At 30.0% G+C, this 22,120-nt stretch overlaps 2 protein-coding genes across 2 annotated transcripts; both read right to left on the bottom strand.

Annotated features, from left to right (window-relative positions):
• Window positions 1–268: 268 nt before the first annotated feature.
• Window positions 269–16,395, bottom strand: LOC124935173 (homeobox-leucine zipper protein MERISTEM L1-like). The gene is made up of 7 exons (XM_047475622.1): window positions 16,114–16,395; window positions 2,361–2,389; window positions 1,783–2,260; window positions 1,594–1,698; window positions 892–1,503; window positions 678–776; window positions 269–592 (listed from the first exon to the last, which is right to left on the bottom strand). Exons 1-7 carry the CDS (start codon window positions 16,393–16,395, stop codon window positions 269–271), a joined length of 1,929 nt encoding a protein of 642 aa, XP_047331578.1.
• A 2,985-nt stretch (window positions 16,396–19,380) lies between these two features.
• LOC124935171 (homeobox-leucine zipper protein MERISTEM L1-like) lies at window positions 19,381–20,438 on the bottom strand. The gene is made up of 3 exons (XM_047475621.1): window positions 20,238–20,438; window positions 20,067–20,132; window positions 19,381–19,947 (listed from the first exon to the last, which is right to left on the bottom strand). Exons 1-3 carry the CDS (start codon window positions 20,436–20,438, stop codon window positions 19,381–19,383), a joined length of 834 nt encoding a protein of 277 aa, XP_047331577.1.
• Window positions 20,439–22,120: the final 1,682 nt, after the last annotated feature.

Genomic DNA, 22,120 nt, shown 5'->3' with positions numbered 1-22,120 from the left:
GAAGAATAATAAAATGGAGGATATTGAATTAAATAATTACAAAGTAATCACTAACTATCTATCTAAATTAAACTTGCAAAGAGTCCTAAACTTGTTAAAAAACCCATAGCAAATGAAATATTAAATAATAAAAAATAATATTTAAAAGCTAAAGAAAACTCAGCAAATGAGATAGAATTGAAGGCTGCCAAAGTAACTGAATTCAATTAAAACAAAGAGCTAGATCTTTAAAAAAAAAATAGTCAAATAGCTAGATAGAGAAAACATCTTACTGGTTCATTAAGGCAACCATGAGACTATACCCGGTATTGTTGAGCAAATTAGTAAGAGTGTCCACAGATGGCTGTTCAACCACAATATTGGGATTAGAATCAACCAAAATCTGGATGGATAAAGTTACCAATGAGCCGGCCCCATCGCTTCCATTGCCCAGACCGTCCGGACCTATCACAAAACCAGTAGGAAGCATTGTCACGTAGTCGGAATCCCCTCCGACCAAAGTCTGGTTCACCGTCGTGCTGTCAACCGGGGCATATACAATGTACGCTCCCATTGGATTCCAATTCTCCTCTTGCAGGACCAGTACTTCAGGCTGCATATTATACATATATGCCTTTTTAATAATCAATTAATTCATAATTTATATAAGCAGAAAAAGACTTAAGAAGATTTGTTACATTAAGTTGTAGCACAGATACGCTGCTAGAAGAATCTCGGCCAATCACAATGCGGGAGATTTCTTTAAGTGGTTGTTCAGAAGATGTAAGAACATCCCACTGTTTATTTAAGACAAGAATAATTAATTAATTTGTCAAGATATATACAAAGACAGAATTGAAAGAGGTACAATACCTGACTCCTTGTTTGTTGGTTTTGGAGAAATTTAAATACAGTGATGGGCGGGACATTGAGCCAAAAGGAATATGTAGCGACAAGGATGACCCCTACAGGACGACCGGGAATATCTGTGTTCCTGATCATGAGAACTCTAACTTTATTTGGGCCACTGTATGGAATTATATTCCAAACATTCCATGTCGCCACACTCACTCCCGTATTAAAGATCCCTACCATCCTCTCAGACAACCAAGTATGGCTCCTTTTACTTTCCGAACTCATCGCCACGGTGATATCAGAAAAGGGAAGGGTGTTGGACATGACACTGAAGAGACGATCGGTTTGGCTCTGGAGAATACCAAGCCAACGTTTGGCGCCAAAAGCTAACCCGGAACTGACCAGAGCCTTGTAGATTGGATGAACACCAGTCACGTGTTGTGCTTCAACGTGCTCTATCCATGTCACGTTTGTGAATCCATTGGGCGTATCTTCAATTATGCACCCAGAAGGCCTTTTCCTCGATTTCACTAGATGAAATCCCCGAAATATGTCAAGAGAAACGTCCACCACTGCCCACTTCTTTTCACCCACTTGCCTGCAGTACCTTGCCAACACGTTGTCACGGATAGGAACAAAAGGAGTCTGCGCATGCGTCTCTATAGAGATCTGCATCAGCCAATTTCATTCATTCATATAAACTATATAAATAATGCAACCAATCATTATATGTAATTAAACAAAAACTTAATTAATTACCACTTGCAATGCACCATTATAATTTCCTGGAGACAATCCACTTGACAAGATTTCCAAACACGTCGCTTTTGACACAATGGCACTGAAGAAGCACTTCCAAGTAGCCTGAACATCATCATCATCAGTACATTTTTTTATTTAATAATTAATAATAATAATAATAATATATTCTAGCTAGCTAGTACGTACCAGACTCATGAAAATATCCAGAAGAGAATGGGAACTAATATTAAGGGTGGTGGAGTGGCGAGAGGACTCGCAGTAAAGACTTCCAGGGCGAGGTCCAAATCCTATGGGGAAAATCCGAAAATACTCATCCTCATTCAACTTGAACCCGATACCACAATCAGAACGATTTGGGATCCACAGAGGTTCCCCAATCTCGGCCATTTTAACAACCTCTTCCATGGATATCATTGCAATCTTCCAAATCATACTCGTGCCTATTTTATCCCCTGGAAGCAGCTGCTGCTGTGGTGTCTCCTGGTGCTGCTGATGATGAACATGATGATGATGATATGGATGATTAATCCAGGCCCTAGACATGCTACCACCTTGTCCCGACATCACTACTGTTGCTCTTATCTTGTTTTGTTCTGATCCCATTCTTGAAGACTGCCCTTGGACCATGTAATTGTTGTTAGGACTAGTCCACATGTTCCTACTTCTGTCACATATTGCATTATTTATTAATATACATTTTTATTCATTTATAAGATATATAAACAAAATGAATGTATGAATTAATTCAATAAATTAATACGTACCCGGAAACTATATTAAAAACTCTAGCAACCTGCAACCATTTAAAATTGAATTGATCAAATTAAAGAATAGGATATTAATTGACACATAAATGATGATTCTTATATCATAGGCATCATATATGAATTGAGAACATATACATGTGTTGTTTGCGATACCTTTGAACATTTCATGGCTAAATGCGCAAAAACAATCGAAGAAAAGCATAAATGCCAGAAATCTCAAGATCATAATGGTCTAGAAAATGAACTGAAGAATCAGGAATGAGACGACATATAAAAAAAAGCCAAGAACACAACAGAAGAGATAAAAGAGCAACCACTAGGGAAATTAGAAGCAGTTCAGACAAATGGAAAGAAAGGAAAGGGTAGTAACAAAGAAGTTGATAGTCAGATTCCCAAGAATACTACTGAAAACCAAGATGGAATATCAGGGGATGGAAGTGTAGATGAGAAGAGGAAAGAAGATTTAGGTAAAGCTGAAGTAAGGAAATGCACAAGTAAAGGCAAAGTTGGGACAAGCAAGGATGCAATAATTGATAACAATACGAGTAGTAACAAACATCCCTTGACATACTGACATACTGAAACAAAATCTTTTTTTTTCCAGTTAAGTTCTGATACAACTAAAGGGAAGTTTATTAAGAAAGTTCCAAGAAATTAGGTAATCATTGATCACAAAAAGTTATCATCAAATGAAACATTCCAATCACTAATTGTGGTAAAGAGTGCTAAACAGAAGAAAAATAAGGGTGTTCGAATTATCACTATCACTTGCAAACAGAGAAAAAGTAAAACGAATATTGAGATTCAGATGAACAGTAAAGAAAAATTGGCATTGATGCTGAAAAACAATATATTCACAAAAGAAAGAGGAAAATACATAAAAGAAAATGATTAACAACGTTTTGAATGCAATGAAGCTTAGTCAATGATAGAATTTCTCATTTGAATCAGACTATTAAAATTGTAGGTTTTGTATACTTTCTGGCTTTTACTCATTTGATTTAATAAAAACTAGGGTTTGTCTAGCTTTAATTTTGACTCATTTTGGATTCTCACCGATTTTTTTTGTTTCTTTAATGAAATGACATTAAGTCGTAATCAAAAAATTAATTAAATAATAATACATGATTTCAATTCATTTCAATTCAAATAAACTCTTACTTCTTCTCTTATGCGCTCGTTCTTCGCGATCAAAAGCTGCTCCTCCTCCGTTGAGATCTCTCTGTGTTCACTGCTGGTTTATAACACAAGGAATTCTTTATGAAATTTTTGTACCTCAAATTGTCTACATTAAGTTTCTATTTTCATTAAGCAGTTGACCATTCTCGTCACATTTTTTATTATGAATAATTATCTAAAAGCTAAAATTAATTAATTGTCTTAAAATGATTTATTAATATTAATTATTTTTCCAAATGATTTATATTAAAAGAATCACAAAAAGTGTGATTCCAAATAATTATGTAATGAAGCACAAATATCATTTTTCAATTACATTAATATAAAAAAAATTTCTCGTTAAATAAATAAATAAATTATTCTCATCATATATCCCAATATTCTATCAAATAATTAAATCACAATTTAACAGCTTTTAATAAAATTTTATTTGCAAAACAAAACAAAAAAAACTCAATGTTTACTCTCAGCAAAATAAAATAATATGAAATATATATATATATATATAAATTTCATATATTTTTTTTTATTTTGCTGGGATCTAAACATTAAATTTTTTGTTTTGTTTTGTAATTAAATTTTAGGGATAGGACAAAGAGCGAGAAAAAAATGATAGGAATATGTAGGGAAATGATGTTTCATCCTTCTATTCGATTGAAAATTTTAAAATTCTCTCCTATAATATTTTCAATCTAATAAAGAGTTGACACATCATTTCCCTACATATTCCTGTCAATTTTTTCCCGCTATTTATCATTTCCCTATATATATATTTATTTATTTATTTATTTATTTTTGGCACAATTAGAATCCCACATTGAAATATAAAATAAAAGAGTTAGAGATTAGAGAAATTCACAAAATTAAAATTTTATTGTGAGAAATTGTTTAGGAGGTGATTAGAAAATGGTGTATTGGTATGCCTTTTATACTTGTGGATAGGACTTCTCTAGAGATAAGTACTAAAAAAACACATTAAAAAATAATTGACTGTGACAAAAAATAAAAAAATAAACATCTGTAAAACAATAATAAAAATAAAAATATTGGTGGAGAATACTCATTTAAAATGGTATAAAATATTGAATGAAAAGGTAAAATGAATTTTTATTTATTTTTTAAAACAAATTAAATAGAGGCTAATATAAAAAAATGTTAAAAAACAATGTTTGACATTTTTTTATTTGAGTTCATATCATATAAAAAATAATTCAAAAAATATATTAACAATGTATTAAGATTTGGTTGGCGCACGCATTTTATTTTTTAAAAAAATTAAACGTTGTTAAATTAAGATAATTTGAAAATTAAATGATTATGTTTGAATTAAGAGTGCCAATAAAATTTCTTAACAAATTAATCTGAGGAATAAGTGTAGCTTAGTTTTTATTTCGATCTCACGTTTGAAATTTTATACAAATTAAATATTTATATATGAACCTTGTGATATGGTTCCTTCTATAATTTCATTAATATTTGAGCACTCACATTTAATTTGTGTTTGAATCAATTTTAAATAGATATTGGATACTTAAAACTATAGCCAGGGTAATGAATGTTGTAAAATATTATGGTGATTAAATTGTTTATAAGAATTATATATATGTATAAATAATTATTTAAAAATGTATTTTTAATATACTTTTGTCTGTTGATCAAATATTTTTGAAATTTTAATATATTCTTAAGGTTTTAAAAATAATAATAATGGAAAGCATAAAAAATTAAATATTACCGGGTATGAAAGTAATTAATAAATTTTAACTTTATTTTATTTTGTTTTCTTAATTAACCTTTTTTTTTTAATAATTTCTTGATGAATTTTCAGATTTGTAATATAAAATAAATGAATTCTATTTAAAAAATAATTGAAGAATTTTATTTTTTCTTGAAGCATGAGACCTTCATTTCAAAAACAAAAATAGTAAATAAAGATAATTGATTCTAATTATTTTATGCAGTCATTCATTTTATGTCTTAATTTGATTTATTTTTTAATTTACCAATATAAAAAAGGTTGAATTATTTACCTAATATATTTAAACATTAAATAATTATTCTAAAAACCGTTCCGGTCATCAACCCGATCTTTTCGGCGAACTTTGGTCCGACCACAACCGGTTATATTAGTGGTCAGACCGGATTTTAATTTTTATATTATTTAAAGTAATAAATTACAATGACTAAGAAGATAATACCAAAAGAAACACTCTACCTCCCAAATCAATCATTTCTTAACTTAATCATAGTTACTCTTAATCATGATTAGTCTTTTAATCTTAATTTACACAACCACCTCTCCATATTTAACATAATCATAGTTACTTTTTAAACTTTAATTTACACACCGCAGTCACCAATGATCTAATGTTTAGAGACCGGACTGATGTTTTTATCTCTGTCTTTCTTCTTCTTCCCATCTCTTGGTCTCTCGCTCCCCTTCATTTGAACCTTTTTTCTCTACAAAATGGAGAAATCTCGTCGATCCTTTCAAGATAATAATCTTCAGTTTTAACAAACATAGAAAGAAATCGATAAGAGTTATCAGATGCTTTGAAGACATCCGCCGCCACCGTCTACCACTAGTTGAACTTTGGTCTGACCATGGTACAAATTATTTTAAAGATGATTAACCACGAAGCGATAAAATGCATATGCGGAAATGATTAGAGTCAAGGTCGCCTACAGAGGAGAAAAAATATATAAAAGTATAATGGATCCAATAGAATAATTGATAACCTTTCGAACCGGAAATTTTTGGTTCGGATTTCTAATCGAACCATTCGGTCGGACCGGTTTTTGGCTGGTTCAAAAAGTAACCGTACAAAAGTCAAAAGTTGGGTCGCCCATTCAACCATTTCGAGGTAAGACCGGTTGAACTTCCGGTCGAATCACGTATTTAAAACTTTGCATTAAATCTGTATATCTGTAAATTTTACCTAATTAATAACAATATGTTTTTGACCATTCATTTCTTATAATGGTTAACGCGTAAAATATTATTAATTAAAAGAAGAGAAGAATTATTTAACCATATTCACTTGCAATTTATATTAATATTTTTTAATACTAATTATTATTACGTTAATAAATAAAATTAAGCAAATGTGATTAAATTTAGTTATATACAAATATTATATAGTTCACCTTTAGTTAATAATATTAATTAAACTAACATGAATATCGTATATTTGCACGGACAAAAATGTATAAAAAAAATTATTTATTTATAAATGTTTTAGATAAAATTAATAATATTCAAATCTAATTATTTTAAAATTGATTTTAGTTTTTAAAAATTAAGTTTAATTTTAAACTTAATGTTAACATATAATTTATACCATTCGCACCCACTTAATCCCACAATTGACCATGACACACATCTTATCTCTCGTCAAACTCAACTATTAATCCACCAATTGACCCTCATCTTATAACTTACATTTTTTCATATGTCTCTTTATCCCCTCGGCAAACCACCCACTCACCATAAACTTGTGACTCACACTTTTCATATGTTTCTTTATCCATCGACAAACCACTCACCAATCTTAGTCGACCTCTTTTTTACTTCCACTTCAACAAATCAACAACTAATCTCGATTAATCACATATCTCTTATCCAACGTCAAACCTATCACTAACCATCACCCGACCTTCATCTCGGGACCTCACACTTTCAAATGTTTGTCAAACTAACCACTAATTCCGACCTGACACTAGACAAACTATCCGTCACCCGACCTCCATCTCGTGACCTCACACTTTCAAATACTCGCCAAATCAACCACTATTTCTAACCTCACACTCGACAAATCACCCACCACCCAACCTCTATCTTGTGACCTCATACTTTAAAATGCTCGCCAAACCAACCACTAATTTCGGCCTCACACTTTAGATGTCTCGTAATCTTTGTTTAAAAGTTTGTTTAAAAGTTGTGCCACCAGATATTATATTCAAGAATGTATTCCTAAAAATTTAAATTTGCATATTTTGGGATTCGAACCAGGTTTTAAACATGAAATGTGAACACTTTAACCGTTAGACCACTTGAGATTGTTGAAATAATTTTATTATTTTTTGTGTGTATATATATTTAAATTATTGATAAAAAAATTATATATTTTATATGATTAATGAGAATATATATATATATATATATATATATATATATAATTAATGAGAGAGAAAATAATTATTATTATTAATTACCATTTATAAAACTTTATATATATATTATAAGGTTATTATATATATAATTATTTTTAAGACAATATATATTTTATAAAATTAGTGATAGAAAAAAATATATTTATAGCAAGAATGCATTTTTGAAAAATTAAATTTGCATATCTTGAAATTTGAACCTAATAAGTATTAAATATTAACACTTTAATCTCTAGATCATTTAAGATTGTTGAAATAATTTTATTATTTTGTGTATGTATATATATTTTATATTTAATATTTAATATTTATTATCAATTAGTTAATTTTTATATTAATCAACAAATTATTTGTTTTCATAAATAAAATATTATATATATATATAAATATATGATGAGAGAAAAAATGTATGATAAAAGATAAAATGTATTTATATAAAATTAATAATAAAATATAATATAGTGTAATATATATAATGTAACTACATTTAATCTATATATATATATATATTTATAAATTATATTATCGAAATATTATTGAATCGATAAAGTAATAATTTATTATTTTACATGTATAATAATAAAATATAATATTATTGAATATCGTTGAATTTCAAAATTCAAATCTATATATATCTAATGATGCTTAAGAAATAAAATGTAGGGTGATATTCACGCTCTCACCATATATCATATAGGCTTATTATATTTTATAACGGTTTCTCTTTCTTATCATAATTACATATTCATAATTACTAATTTATCTCTCATACCATAATTATTAATTTATTTTTTCTAATTAATTTTTATTTTACTAATTTTTCTTTCCTAATTATACATATTATTTTTCTTCATTAATTTTATATAAACTTATATTTAATATTATATATATATTTATAATATACATAATAATACTATATATAATATATAACAACGTTTAAATAATTTATTAAACTTAAAATAAAATTACAAATTTTACTTTTATATTCATTTCTCTCTCATATTCATAATATACCTTTCTTTCTAATTAATTTCCGTTTTGTTACTAATAATTATTTTATTTTTTATTTTTTTCCTCATTTATATATATATATATATATATATATATATTTCATATTTTCTTACACATCATTTTTATAATTTTTTTCATAAAATAAAAATTATAAATATTTTAATTTATTAAAAAATTAATATTAAGCGTTTCTCTCTCCTAAAATCTATATATAGTATATTTTATCATTAATTTTATATAAATATATTTTTTTTCTTCCTATTATCCTACTATACATATTTATTATTTATATACTTAATTAATTAATTTTCTTTTAATCATTATATATTTTATCTATTATTAATTAACAAGGATTAAATATTTATACATACATAAAATTTTAAATTCAATTTAAAAAATACAAGTGGTAATGGTTAAAGTGTTCACATATTTATTATTTATATAATTAACTAATTAATTTTCTTTTATTCATTATATATTTTATCTATTAATAATTAACAAGGATTAAATATTTATACATATATAAAATTTTAAATTAAATTCAAAAAACACAAGTGGTCTAATGGTTAAAGTGTTCACATTTCATATTTCATATTAGAGACCAGAGTTCGAGTCTCAATTTATGCGAATTTATAAATGATTGAGCATGTGGGTATGAGTGGGTGAATTTGTGGTCGATGTGGATGACATGTGTGAGTCCCTACATAGTGGGTATGAGTGGGTGAATTTGTGGTCGACGTGGATGGCATGTGTGAGTTCCTACGTAGTGGGTATGAGTGGGTGAATTTGTGGTCAATGTGGATGGCATGTGTGAGTCCCTACGTAAATGCGTATGTGAATTTGTGATCGATGGGGAAGACCAAAAGTAAGGGTAAGATGGCATGTTTGAGTCCCTACGTAAACGAAGATAATATATATAAAAATGTTTAAAATAAAAAATTTAGGGTGATATTTACCAAAATTTTACACATTTTATATTAATTTCTCATCAAATTCTCGCAGTACAATTATCTCTATTTTCTCCTTAGGAGGTGGGTGTCGAAAACGGAAGAAAGACTAGAGAAAAATATTCAATCTTGATTTGAAGAAAAAACGGGAAGCGAATGAATACGAGGATTGAAAATTAAAAGGAAATCGAGGATTTCTCTACCTCCGTGAATTCTGAAAAAAATTTAAAAAAAATTAAAATTAATTAATTTTTTTTATTTTTACACATTTTATATGATTTTCTAATCAAATTCTCACGGTTTATCAAAATTTTGCGTTACATTTATCTCTCCTTTCTCCTTAGGTTTAGGTTTTTCTTAAATCGACACTCCTTTCTCTTTAGGTATATGTAGCATGAGAAGAGAAGGAGGGCGACGCCGACGTGATGGAGAAGAGCGACGATGATGCAACGGAGGAGGGCGACGATGACGCAAGAGAGACATAGAGGAAAATATTCGATCTTGATTTGAAAAAAATGAGAAGAAAATGAAGACGAAGATTCAAAATCAAAAAGAAGACGAGTATTCTCTGTCTCCGTAGATTTAGAAAAGAAAATAATTTTTTTTTACATATTTTATATGAATTTCCATCAAATTCGTCTCTCCTTTCTTCTTAGGTGTAGGTATTTCTTAAATTGACTCTCATTTCTCCTTAAGTATAAGTAGCACGAGACGTGGAGGTGGGCAACGACGACGCGACGAAGAAGGGCGACGACGACGTAAGAGAGACCTAAAAGAAAAAATTCGATCTTGATTTGAAGAAAAATGGGAAGTAAAAAAAGACGATGATTTAAAATTAAGAGGAACTCGATAATTTTTTTCTCCAAAGATTTAGATTTTTTTATTATTAATTTTTTTTCTATAACAAAACCTAATATAAGATATTTAATAAGAAAACTATAAATAAAATTGTATTTTAATGAATAATATTAATATTTTAATTATTTATATATATAATACAAAAATATAATAAATATATTATATATATATATATATAAATAATACAAAATATATTTAACTCTATATTTTGATATGTTTTAAATAATTGATAAATATTTATTAATTTAATTTATAATATTATTATAAATATATATATATTTTTATAAAAAATATTATAAAATTGAATTAATGATATTGTTTAACCAAAATAAAATTATATATATATATAGTTTTGAAAAAAGAGTTTTATGGTGTTGACATAAAAAAGATGGTTCAATATTATTTTTTAATAGACATTTCACATATATTTTAATTAATATTTTAACTTTTAATGTATAATAAACTGTTTTCGAAATTTTTGAGAGGATATAATGAAGCTGAAATAATTATGTACAAAAGAGAAAAAAATACCAACATATTTTTCTCAAATATTATTTTCGCCAATTTAAGATAGTGTGATAATTCACGTTAAATTTTTTTAATTAAATTAATAAAACAAAAAAACTAAATTTTTGAATAAATGACCATATTTGTATTATTTTATTTTAGTTGTATTTTAAAAAAAAATCTATAAAGAAAAATTATAATAAATTTGAGATTAAATAACTTCACAAAATATTAATAAAAATGGAAATATGAAAGAATATATACAAAATATGAAAACCGTTAATATAGTATATAGTGTGATTAAATTATTTTAATATAGAAATTTTGATTTTATTTTATAAATTTATCCGTTTGCATCGCACGGAAATCATGCTAGTTCTATATAGTAGTGTTCATTTATTGTATAAGTTATTAAAGTATAATCAATTGTAAAATCTCTTTTTATTCTTAAAGTCATTTAATATGTAAATGGTGTAATATCCTATGTTGTAGGATTATTTTCATTTCAAAATATTCATCTTCAAGTACATATATACAGTACACAATCTTCTACAACTCTTCTATCTTCTCTTCTACTATTTATAAGATGAAAAAATGATTGAGGGTCTTAATTAGAGAAAACAATCATGATGAAGACAATGAAGATGATAGTCGAGTTTTAGAGTATGTTTCTCGCGAAGAAGCAATTAGAGAAGTAATGAAACTTATTGGTTTTCTCTTACAATATGATAGAAACACTCCACAATTTCATAAAACTTTACAAAAAGTGAGGGATGGGATTCAAATGGATATAAAATTTTCATACAAAACAGACAACGTTGGACTCATATTTCACTAAGGTACTCTGAATTATTAAAAAAATATATAATTACTTTATATAACGGTTGAGACCTATATGCGCCAAAAAATTATATTACTTAATAAATTTATCGAAATTATTACTTTAGTTATTAGCTCCTAGTCGGTACTATAAGAATTTATTACTTTATCGATTTATAATTTTATCAAATATTATTTTATCGAGAGTCTACACTACACTGTATATATTGTTTCACTAATTATATAAAAATATATATATTATTATTCACAAATTCGATGCTCATACCGTAATTGAATATATATATATATATATATATTCAATTATATATATATATATTCAATTATATATGAGCATCGAATTTGTGTCATTTTGATCGATTATGGCTCAAACTTGTAAATGAGCCATACCAGGATCGAACTTTACATTTAGCTGTCTTATGTGTCATTTTCTTTTACTTATTTTTAGAGAAATGATTAGGTGAATGAATTTGGTGAGGGAATTTGGTGAGGGAATGACTTGGCATAATCTTATTCGCTGAAAGAATCAAATAATTTCTCTCTTTTCTCTCTTTCCTCCCACTTTTACATTTTCCAACCAATGTCATGTCAGTCATTCCCTCACCAAATTCTCTCTCTAGCTCCTCATTTTTATATTACCAAATCATTTTTTTTTTCTACATAATTTAGATAATTTATATTTCTATCCTGCATCTCTCTCCAAATTCAAATTTTGTGGCACTTTGAATTTGATGCCCGACGATGAGCCACCGTTCATTGAAGCCTACAAAATACTTTGCCTTGCTGAATTCACTGAACTGGGTGACATTTTTCAGGGGAAGAGGAGGATTCGATATATTCTACCTGCATAGTAAACGAAGAGAGATGAAGTTCAAGTGAAGGCTTCTTTGTTTTTGCCTCAATGAATGACCAACCAATTCTGAAAGACCAAATTTCATTGGATTATTTTCCCTTAGCATCCCATATTGGCTTATATTTCTAATTATTACAAGCATTGTTGTGAAGCTGGTAAGAATTCACAAGCAGAGATCCTTCATTGCATTTTAATTACCGAGATATTCCTGTGGAATAATGTCATCAGTTCTTATGCAAAACTCAATCTTCTTACTGATGCACACCTAGTGTTCGATCAAATTCCATATTCAAATCTTTGCTCCTAGAACACCATCATTTCTGTATATTCCATGTCTGACAAGCTCCGTGAGATGCGTGATATCTTTACTCGAATACCAGGAGAGATGGAGTTTCCTGTAACGCAATTATATCCGGGGTATGCATCTTCCAGTTTGACTAGTACAAGCTCATGTTGAAAGACGGTCCTGAATATTTGAATCGTATTACTTTCTCAACTATGATCATTTTATCATAAAAACGAAGGTTCTCTTGATTTAGGCGGGCAGATAACAGATTCATGGGCAGATTGTGAGATGTGGGTTTGAATCGTATGTTTTCGTAGGCAATCCGCTGGTGGATATGTATGCAAAAGTTGATTTAATAAATGATGCACAGATGGTGTTCGATGAATATCCTTATTTTATTTTGAAGAAGTTATGGATGGAGAGAGAATTTGTGAAGGGAGTGAGGGAGATGCAGGATAAAAATATAAATTATGTAGTAAAAAATAATTGGTAATACAAAAATAAATTAAAGAAAATGACACCTAAGAGACAACAAACGGTTGGTAAAATAAATGTAAAGCTCATCTAAAATTTCTAGTCCTATTTTTTTTATATATATATATATATATATATATAAAACAAAGAGAATGACGTGAATTATTGTGGAATTATTTTAAGTTGATTATTATGGTGATTTTAATTTTAAGCATTATAAGATACATAGATAAGACACTATAACAAAACATATTTTCAACTATCTTTATATGCCAACACACTGTATAACAAAATATATTTTCAGTTACCTTATACGTCAACACATATTAAACGTAAGTATAAATAATTTTTTTTTCCAACTTTTATACCTATACAATCACATTAATTTTTTTATATATATATAAACTTGGTTAAAAACTTTATAATTTAACTATTTTAAATTTCAATATATTTTTATATTTTATTTTTAAACTTTAAAAATATTTTAATTCACTATTTTAATTTTTTTTTAAAATTAAATTAAATTTAAAATTTGTATTAATATTAAAATTTAATTATTATTTTTTATGTAACATAATTTTTAAATTTTTTGTAGCATTGTTAAATTTTTTTTTATTAACATCTATCTTTTATTTAATTATTATTTAAATTTAATTAAATTAAGAGTAAAAAATAATATAAACTAAAAGTAAATTAATTAAACTTGTATATTTTTAAAATTTGGAATTAGTGTAGATATGTAGAAAAGTCAAAGACTAATTATATATATTTTTTAAGAGACTAGTGCCGGTCTCTTTCTATGTATATATGTAAAACATTCATCTCAGTCAAATCTGCAATCTCCGATATTCTTCACACTACATCACTCTTCTACTTATGGTAATCATTTAATATCCTTATCAACTTCTTCAATTTTGACCTTCTTCCCCTTCCATATCTATACAAATCGCATTTCATTTACAGATGCGGATCATTCACGGTCGTATACTCTAGAGTTATATTGTTGTTGTTGTTTTTTCTTGTGATGAGAGAACTCGTCCTCCATATGAGGCTGGATATTATGTTAATAATGTTGGAAGACGAAGTTTATACATCATGTTCTATTTATTTGAATGTATTTAACGATTATATTGAATGTATGTATTCGATTCTTCTTTGAAGTTTTGTAAGCTATATATTTTATATTTTTAGCACGTATGCAAGCCTTGAATTGATTGCTTGTTTATTCTATTTGCTTTGGTGAGCGTATGTTAAGAACATATAGGAAAATGAAATGGATATTGTTTGGAGTGACCATTCTAGCTGTAGAACTATCCAAACTCGATTTATAATTTTAGTTTAAGCATATGACATTGTCTTTTGAACTGTTGTTTGTTTTGTTACTTTATTACGATTATATTCGTAAGTAGGGTCTCTTTTTGTTTTGTCACTTGTGTGTTTTTATTTATCTTTGCAAACTTACAAGTGATCATTAGTTATATGCATGCTTATAATATGGTATAATCGCTAATAATTGTTGTAACCTTCTATCAACTGCATGTCGCTCTCCATGCTAGGCAGCACTACATGTGAAAATTAAGCATAAATTCATCACTTTTTTGGGAAAGACAATTTGTTGTGCCCAGTAGCCAATGATTCCAACAGTAACTCTTTTCACAAGCTCTATTCTTCCTGCGTAAGAAATGTTTTTTTGTAGCCCAACCCAAGATAGAATTTCTGACCTTTTCAATAAGTGGACAAAAATGTGATCTTTGAAGTTGATTTGCAGATAAGGGGACTCCAATATATTTGACTGGAAGCGTTACTTCTTTTATTCCCATGATATGAAATATACTATGCTTCAAATCCTCTTTCACTCCTCCTCCATAGAAAGCATAACTTTTGTATTCATTAATGAATAAACCTGTAATACTAGAAAACATTTTCAGTGCTTCCTTGATTGTACTAACATATTCAACATATGCGTGAGCCACTAAGTACAAATTATCAGTGAAACAAATGTTTGTTATTACTTGTTCGTTGTAGTATGAGTAAAATTTGAATTTATGGTTCCTAAGGAGTATTTTAAAGATGCAGTCCAGGATATCCATAATAAGAACGAAGAGGTAAGATGAGAGAGGATCTCCTTGCCTTACTCCCCTTTCACCCTTAAAGAAACCACTATGTATGCCATTCACTCTGACAATGAAGTGAGGGGTTGAAACACACAACATTAACCACTCGATAAAAATGTTAGGGAAACTGACAACATAAAGAAATTCATAAATAGATTCCCATCTTGCCCAGTCAAAAGCATTCCGAATGTTAATTTTGAAAGTCACTCTCGAATATTTAACTTTCTTCCCATAACTTTTCAATAAACTCTGCATAAGAAGTATGTTATGAGAGATAGAGCGATTCAGAATAAAAGTTGATTTCCTTAAACTAATTAATTTTGAAATAACAGTTTTAATTTTTTGCAAAACAAAATTTATAGATGATTTTATAGATTATGTTACATCATGAGATATGACGAAAGTCCTGAATATTTTCTGGAAGTGAGATTTTGGGAATTAGATTCAATACTATAATGTTCCATTGATTAAGAATTTTCCTATTTTGAAAGAATTCCAAGACCCATTCACTTACATCATTCCAAATTATATCCCAGTTTTCCTTGAAGAAAGTCGCATTGTATCCATCTGGCCCTAGACTTTTACCTCCTTTCATTGTAAACAGAGCATTCCTAATCTCTTCTTGACTGACCCTTTCTATCAACTTAACATCATCCTCATTGTCGATTGTTCTTAGAACAATTTGTTGCAACACCCCATGTCTGGCATTGAGTCCTTCGTTACTCAGTTTTGCTATAATAAGACCCTTATAATAACTGGTAGCTTCCTTTTGAACTTCTTCATGTCCCTGAAGCATTTTCCCATTACAATCTTTCAATTTGATGACTTGGTTCCTGATGTTTCGAACCGTGCATTTCCAATAGAAGACGGTAGTATTTTTGTCTCACAAAGAAAGCCAACTTTCTCTAGACTTCTGCTTGAAGAAACTTTCTTCTTTTGAGTAAAGATCTTTGAAACTTGTTAGTCCTTCTTTCTCCTTGGCTTGATTGTTAGGTAGGTTCTGCATTTTCAAGAATTTTCTTTTGAATATTCTCCAATTTTACTCGTGCTTCCTCTACCCTTTTTGATATACCGCTGTAATTCTTTATGTCTAACTTGTTGAGTTTACCTTTCAAGATCTTAAGATTTTTGCAAAATTTAAACATCTTTGTCCCGTTGATACTGGTATTCCAGGTTTCTATCAGTACTCCTTTAAATTCTTCATCTTTCATCCAAATATTAAAAAGGAAATGATTAGAGATTCCGAATTGTAGAGATCTTTACTCAAAATCTTTAGTCTTCTCGGGTAGAGATCTGCCAATTTTTCGTTGATCAACCCACAATCAATGTGACTCTTCCTCATTTCTTTTGACCCTCTAGTAGCTAACCATTAAAATAGATTACCTGAATTAGAAGGTTCGATATAGTTGATGTCTCTAATGCATTCATTGAAGTCCAACATGTCTTGTGTGATCCCTATTTCCGGTTATCTTTCTTGGAAAAATCTTGTGACATTGAAGTCGCCCATGAGGATCCAAGGCTCATCATCATTGATTTTACTCTTGATCTCTCTCCATAAATGTTTTCTTTCTCCTGCTACATCGCTTCCATAGATAACATCAAAATAGTATTCCGCCTTTGTTATCCTACTAACAATCTCCACCATGATGACCTACTTACTATCGAATAACTTTTTGACTTCAACTAAACTATTATTCTAGCCAACCCAGATTCTACTTTTACACTTATCTGAATTGTGAATATAAGACAAGTCGCTTCTAAAATAGTCTTTACTGACAATATCGATTTGATTGTGCCTTACTCTCGTCTCCAGTATACCCATAATAGTGATTTCCTACATTTCAATCATTCTTTTGATTTCCTTCCTTTTGTAGGGCTCGTTGAGATCCCTAATATTCTAGGTCATTATATTCATGAAGAAAGGTTGACAACGTGCTTATTCCTTCCTTTCATTTTCCTTGCAATCTTCCTCCATATTTGTGGTTTGTATGGAATTACAGATCTAGTTTCGTTAGAAGAGGAGTTGGATGTTCATTCGCCTACAGGTTCTTTGTTTCATGTATCTGTTGGGACCTGCTTTGTTTCCAGATTACCTTTCTCTACATTTTCTGTTTTCTTTGGTTCTTCTTCTCGCCCTTCCACATTTTCTTTTCATGTCTTACTTCCCTCTTCTTGAGTTTGATTTCTTTTTGTTCCTTCACCCGAGTTCTGAACTTCTTTTCCTTTGTGTAATTGCTTTCTTTTGCTACTTGTTTTTACATCACTATTTCATTTGTACTAGGAACCTTTTGTTGCTTGACTTCTCTATTTTACATTTGTTGTTCCTGGTTTTCTTTCTGGTTGGCCATTAATTAAGGTCATCTCACTATAGAATGTTTGAAGGTATTGCAGTTCACGCATCCGTACGATCGCCATTCATAGTGTATGCCCATCTTCGTAGCATTGCCCTTCAGGGTTGAACTTCAATGCTCATCCTAGAATATGTGAGATTTTCACTTTCCTTAGTAATGTTTTCTATGTATAGCGGGTTTCCTAGAAGACTAGCAAAATGGCTTAAGGCTTCCGCGTTGTACATGCGGGGAGGAATATTTTTTAACTTGAACCAGATTTACACTATTTCTTTTGGAATACTGTCATAGTACGTACCCTCCTTCCATTTTTAGATCTTCGTGCATTCTTTCCCCACGTGTGTATGTACCAGCTCCAAAAAAAATTCAAAATCAGTCACTTGATTGAATTTCATAAAATACATGCCTTGACGGTTAGAGGTGACCTTCATTAGACCTCCTTTTTCCTAGAAGGCTAGAAAAATGGCTTAAGGCTTCCGGGTTGTACATGTGGGGAGGGATATTTTGTAACTTGAACCAGATTTGCACTATTTCTTTTGGAATACTGTCATAGTTCGTACCCTCCTTCGATTTTTAGATATACGTGCATTCTTTCCCATGTGTGTATGTAGCAGCTCCAAATTTTTTTCAAAATTAGTCACTTGATTGAATTTCATAAAATACATGCCATGACTGTTAGAGGTGACCTTCATTAGACCTGCTTTTTCCCATTGATTCATGAATTCTTCCTTGGTGGCTTCAAAAGTGGCATGTTCTTTCCCAATATAATTACTCAATGTCACATGTTCCCATGATCGAACACATTTTTCATCCACATCTGATCGTAGCTTGAACTCAAGGGGATTTTTGAGTTTTTCCACCTTTGTTTTGAATGGACCTAGGAAAATTTGTCCCTTTTCTGGGATTTTGTTTTCACTTTCTTTTGCTAAGTTTTGACCCTACTTTGTCTTTAGATTCTTCTTCCAGACTTGATCAACATTCCAATTTGGGTTCTTCTTCAGAGTATTAACCTTTGTCTTGGTACATTTTGTCAACTCTTTTATTGTGTTGACGGACCAGTTAACAATAACGTCATACTCCTCTTTTTTTAGAAGGTTCCAATCTTGAAGGCAATGTAGGTTTAGCTGAATAGTGATTTGTTGAGCCCTTTCTTTGTTTAGAATAATTTCTCAATTCTTAGCTTGCATCAGCATCCTTAAAATTTGGTTTCTCATCCCTTTAAAGTTTGCCTTCTCATTGAAATCCACCCTCCATTTTTCTTTTGCCTTCTATTTGGTTTCCCTTATTTCCCATACTTTCTTGTTTTCTACATTATTCTGACATTTGTTTCCAACCTTAATTTCTTCCAACCCAACACTAATTTTCTTTTGTTCCCTTATTCATTCCTTCTTCTTGATGGTCACATCCATTTTAGTTTGCTTTCCTTTTTTCCTTTACTTGGAATATGTAGCGACAAGGATGACCCCTATAGGACGACCGGGAATATCTGTGTTCCTGATCTTGAGAACTCTAATTTTATTTGGGCCACTGTATGGAATTATATTCCAAACATTCCCTGTAGCCACACTCACTCCCGTATTAAAGATCCTTACCTTCCTCTCAGACAACCAAGTATGGCTCCTTTTACTTTCCGTACTCATCGCCAAAGTGATATCGGAAAAGGGCAGGGTGTTGGACATGACAATGAAGAGACGATCAGTTTGGCTCTGGAGAATACCAAGCCAACGTTTGGCGCCAAAAGCTAACCCGGAACTGACCAGAGCCTTGTAGATTGGATGAACATCAGTCACGTGTTGTGCTTCAACGTGCTCTATCCATGTCACGTTTGTGAATCTGTTGGGCGTATCTTCAATTATGCACCCGGAAGGCCTTTTCCTCGATTTCACTAGATGGAATTCCTGAAATATGTCAAGAGAAACGTCCACCACTACCCACTTTTTTTCACCCACTTGCCTGCAGTACCTTGCCAACAGGTTGTCACAGATATGAACAAAAGGAGTCTACGCATGCATCTCTATAGAGATCTACAACAGCCAATGTCATTCATTCATTCATATAAACTATATGAAATAATGCAACCAACCATTATATATAATTAAACAAACACTTAATTAATTACCACTTGCAATGCACCATTATAATTTCCTGGAGACAATCCACTCGACAAGATTTTCCAAACATGTCGCTTTTGACACAATGCACTTCCAATTAGCCTGATCATCATCATCAGTATATTTTTTATTTAATAATTATTAAAAATAATAATATATTCTAGCTAGCTAGTACGTACCTGACACATAAAAAAATCCAGAAGAGAATGGGAACTAATATTAAGGGTGGTGGAGTGGCGAGAGGACTCGCAGTAAAGACTTTCAGGGCGAGGTCCAAATCCTATGGGGAAAATCTGAAAATACTCATCCTCATTCAACTTGAACCCGATACTACGATCAGAACGATTTGGGATCCACAGAGGTTCCCCCATTTCAGCCATTTTAACAACCTCTTCCATGGATATCATTGCAATCTGCCAAATCATACTCTTGCCTATTTTATCCCTTGGCAGCAGCTGCTACTGTGGTGTCTACTGGTGCTGCTGCTGATGAACATGATGATGATGTGGATGATTCATCCAGGCCCTAGACATGCTACCACCTTGTCCCGGAATCACTAATGTTGCTCTTATCTAGTTTTCCTCTGATCCCATTCTTGAAGACTGCCCTTGGACCATGTAATTGTTGTTAGGACTAGTCCACATGTTCCTACTTCTGTCACATATTGTATTATTTATTAATATACATTTTTATTCATTTATAAGATATATAAACAAAATGAATGTATGAATTAATTCAATAAATTAATACGATATTAGAAACTCTAGCAACCTGCAACCATTTAAAATTGAATTGATCAAATTAAAGAATAGGACATTAATTGCCACATAAATGATGATTCTTATATCATAGGCATCATATATGAATTGAGAACATATACATGTGTTGTTTACGATACCTTTGAACATTCCATCGTTAAATGCGCAAAAACAATCGAAGAAAAGCATAAATGCCAAAAATCTCAAGATCATAATGGTCTAGAAAATGAACTGGAGAATCAGGAATGAGACGACATATAAAAAAATCCAAGAACACAACAGAAGAGATAAAAGAGTAATCACTGGGTAAATTAGAAGCAGTTCAGACAAATAGAAAGAAAGGAAAGGGTAGTAACAAATAAGTTGATAGTCAGATTCCCAAGAATACTACCGAAAACCAAGATGGAATATCAGGGGATGGAAGTGTAGATGAGAAGAGGAAAGCAGACTTAGATAAAGCTGAAGTAAGTAAATGCACAAGTAAAGGCAAAGTTGGAACAAGCAAGTATGCAATAATTGATAACGCTACGAGTAGTAACAAATATCCCTTGACATACTGACATACTGCCATACTAAAACAAAATCTTTGTTTTCCAGTTAAGTTCTGATACAGTTAAAGGGATGTTTATTAAGAAATTTCTAAGAAATTAGGTAATCATTGATAACAAAAAGTTATCATCAAATGAAACATTCCAATCACTTATTATGATAAAGAGTGTTAAACATAAGAAAAATAAGGGTGTTCGAATTATCACTATTACTTGTAAACAGAGAAAAAGTAAAACGAATATAAAGATTCAGATGAACAGTAAAGAAAAATTGACGTTGATGCTGAAAAACAATATATTCACAAAAGAAAGAGGAAAATACATAAAAGAAAATGATTAACAACGTTTTGAATGCAATGAAGCTTAGTCAAATATGGAGTTTCTCATTTGAATTAGACTATTAATGTTTTAGGTTTTGTTGGCTTTGACTATTAGATCTTTCTAAGAACATCTATGAAGATATGAAACTCTTGAAAATAGATATTTGCTAAAGAAGAAAAAAGTCTTGAAAATCTTAAGTGTAATATATTCAACCTTTACAAACAATCCTTATATAGGAGTAATTAGTCTAGAACCCGAAATTGCTTATACATACAGGCCCAAACCCATTAATAATTAAATAAACCCTAATGGTATAAAAACAATATAAGAATATAATATAATATTATATTATATACACTAACAACAATAAAGGCCTACAACTTTCAATTTTCTGACAATCAATGCTTAAACTCACAATCTCCCCCATAAGCTTGA

Source organism: Impatiens glandulifera, chromosome 4 (assembly GCF_907164915.1).
Source record: "Impatiens glandulifera chromosome 4, dImpGla2.1, whole genome shotgun sequence".
NCBI classification, from domain to species: Eukaryota; Viridiplantae; Streptophyta; class Magnoliopsida; order Ericales; family Balsaminaceae; genus Impatiens; species Impatiens glandulifera.
This window is presented reverse-complemented; position numbering and strand designations above follow the sequence as displayed.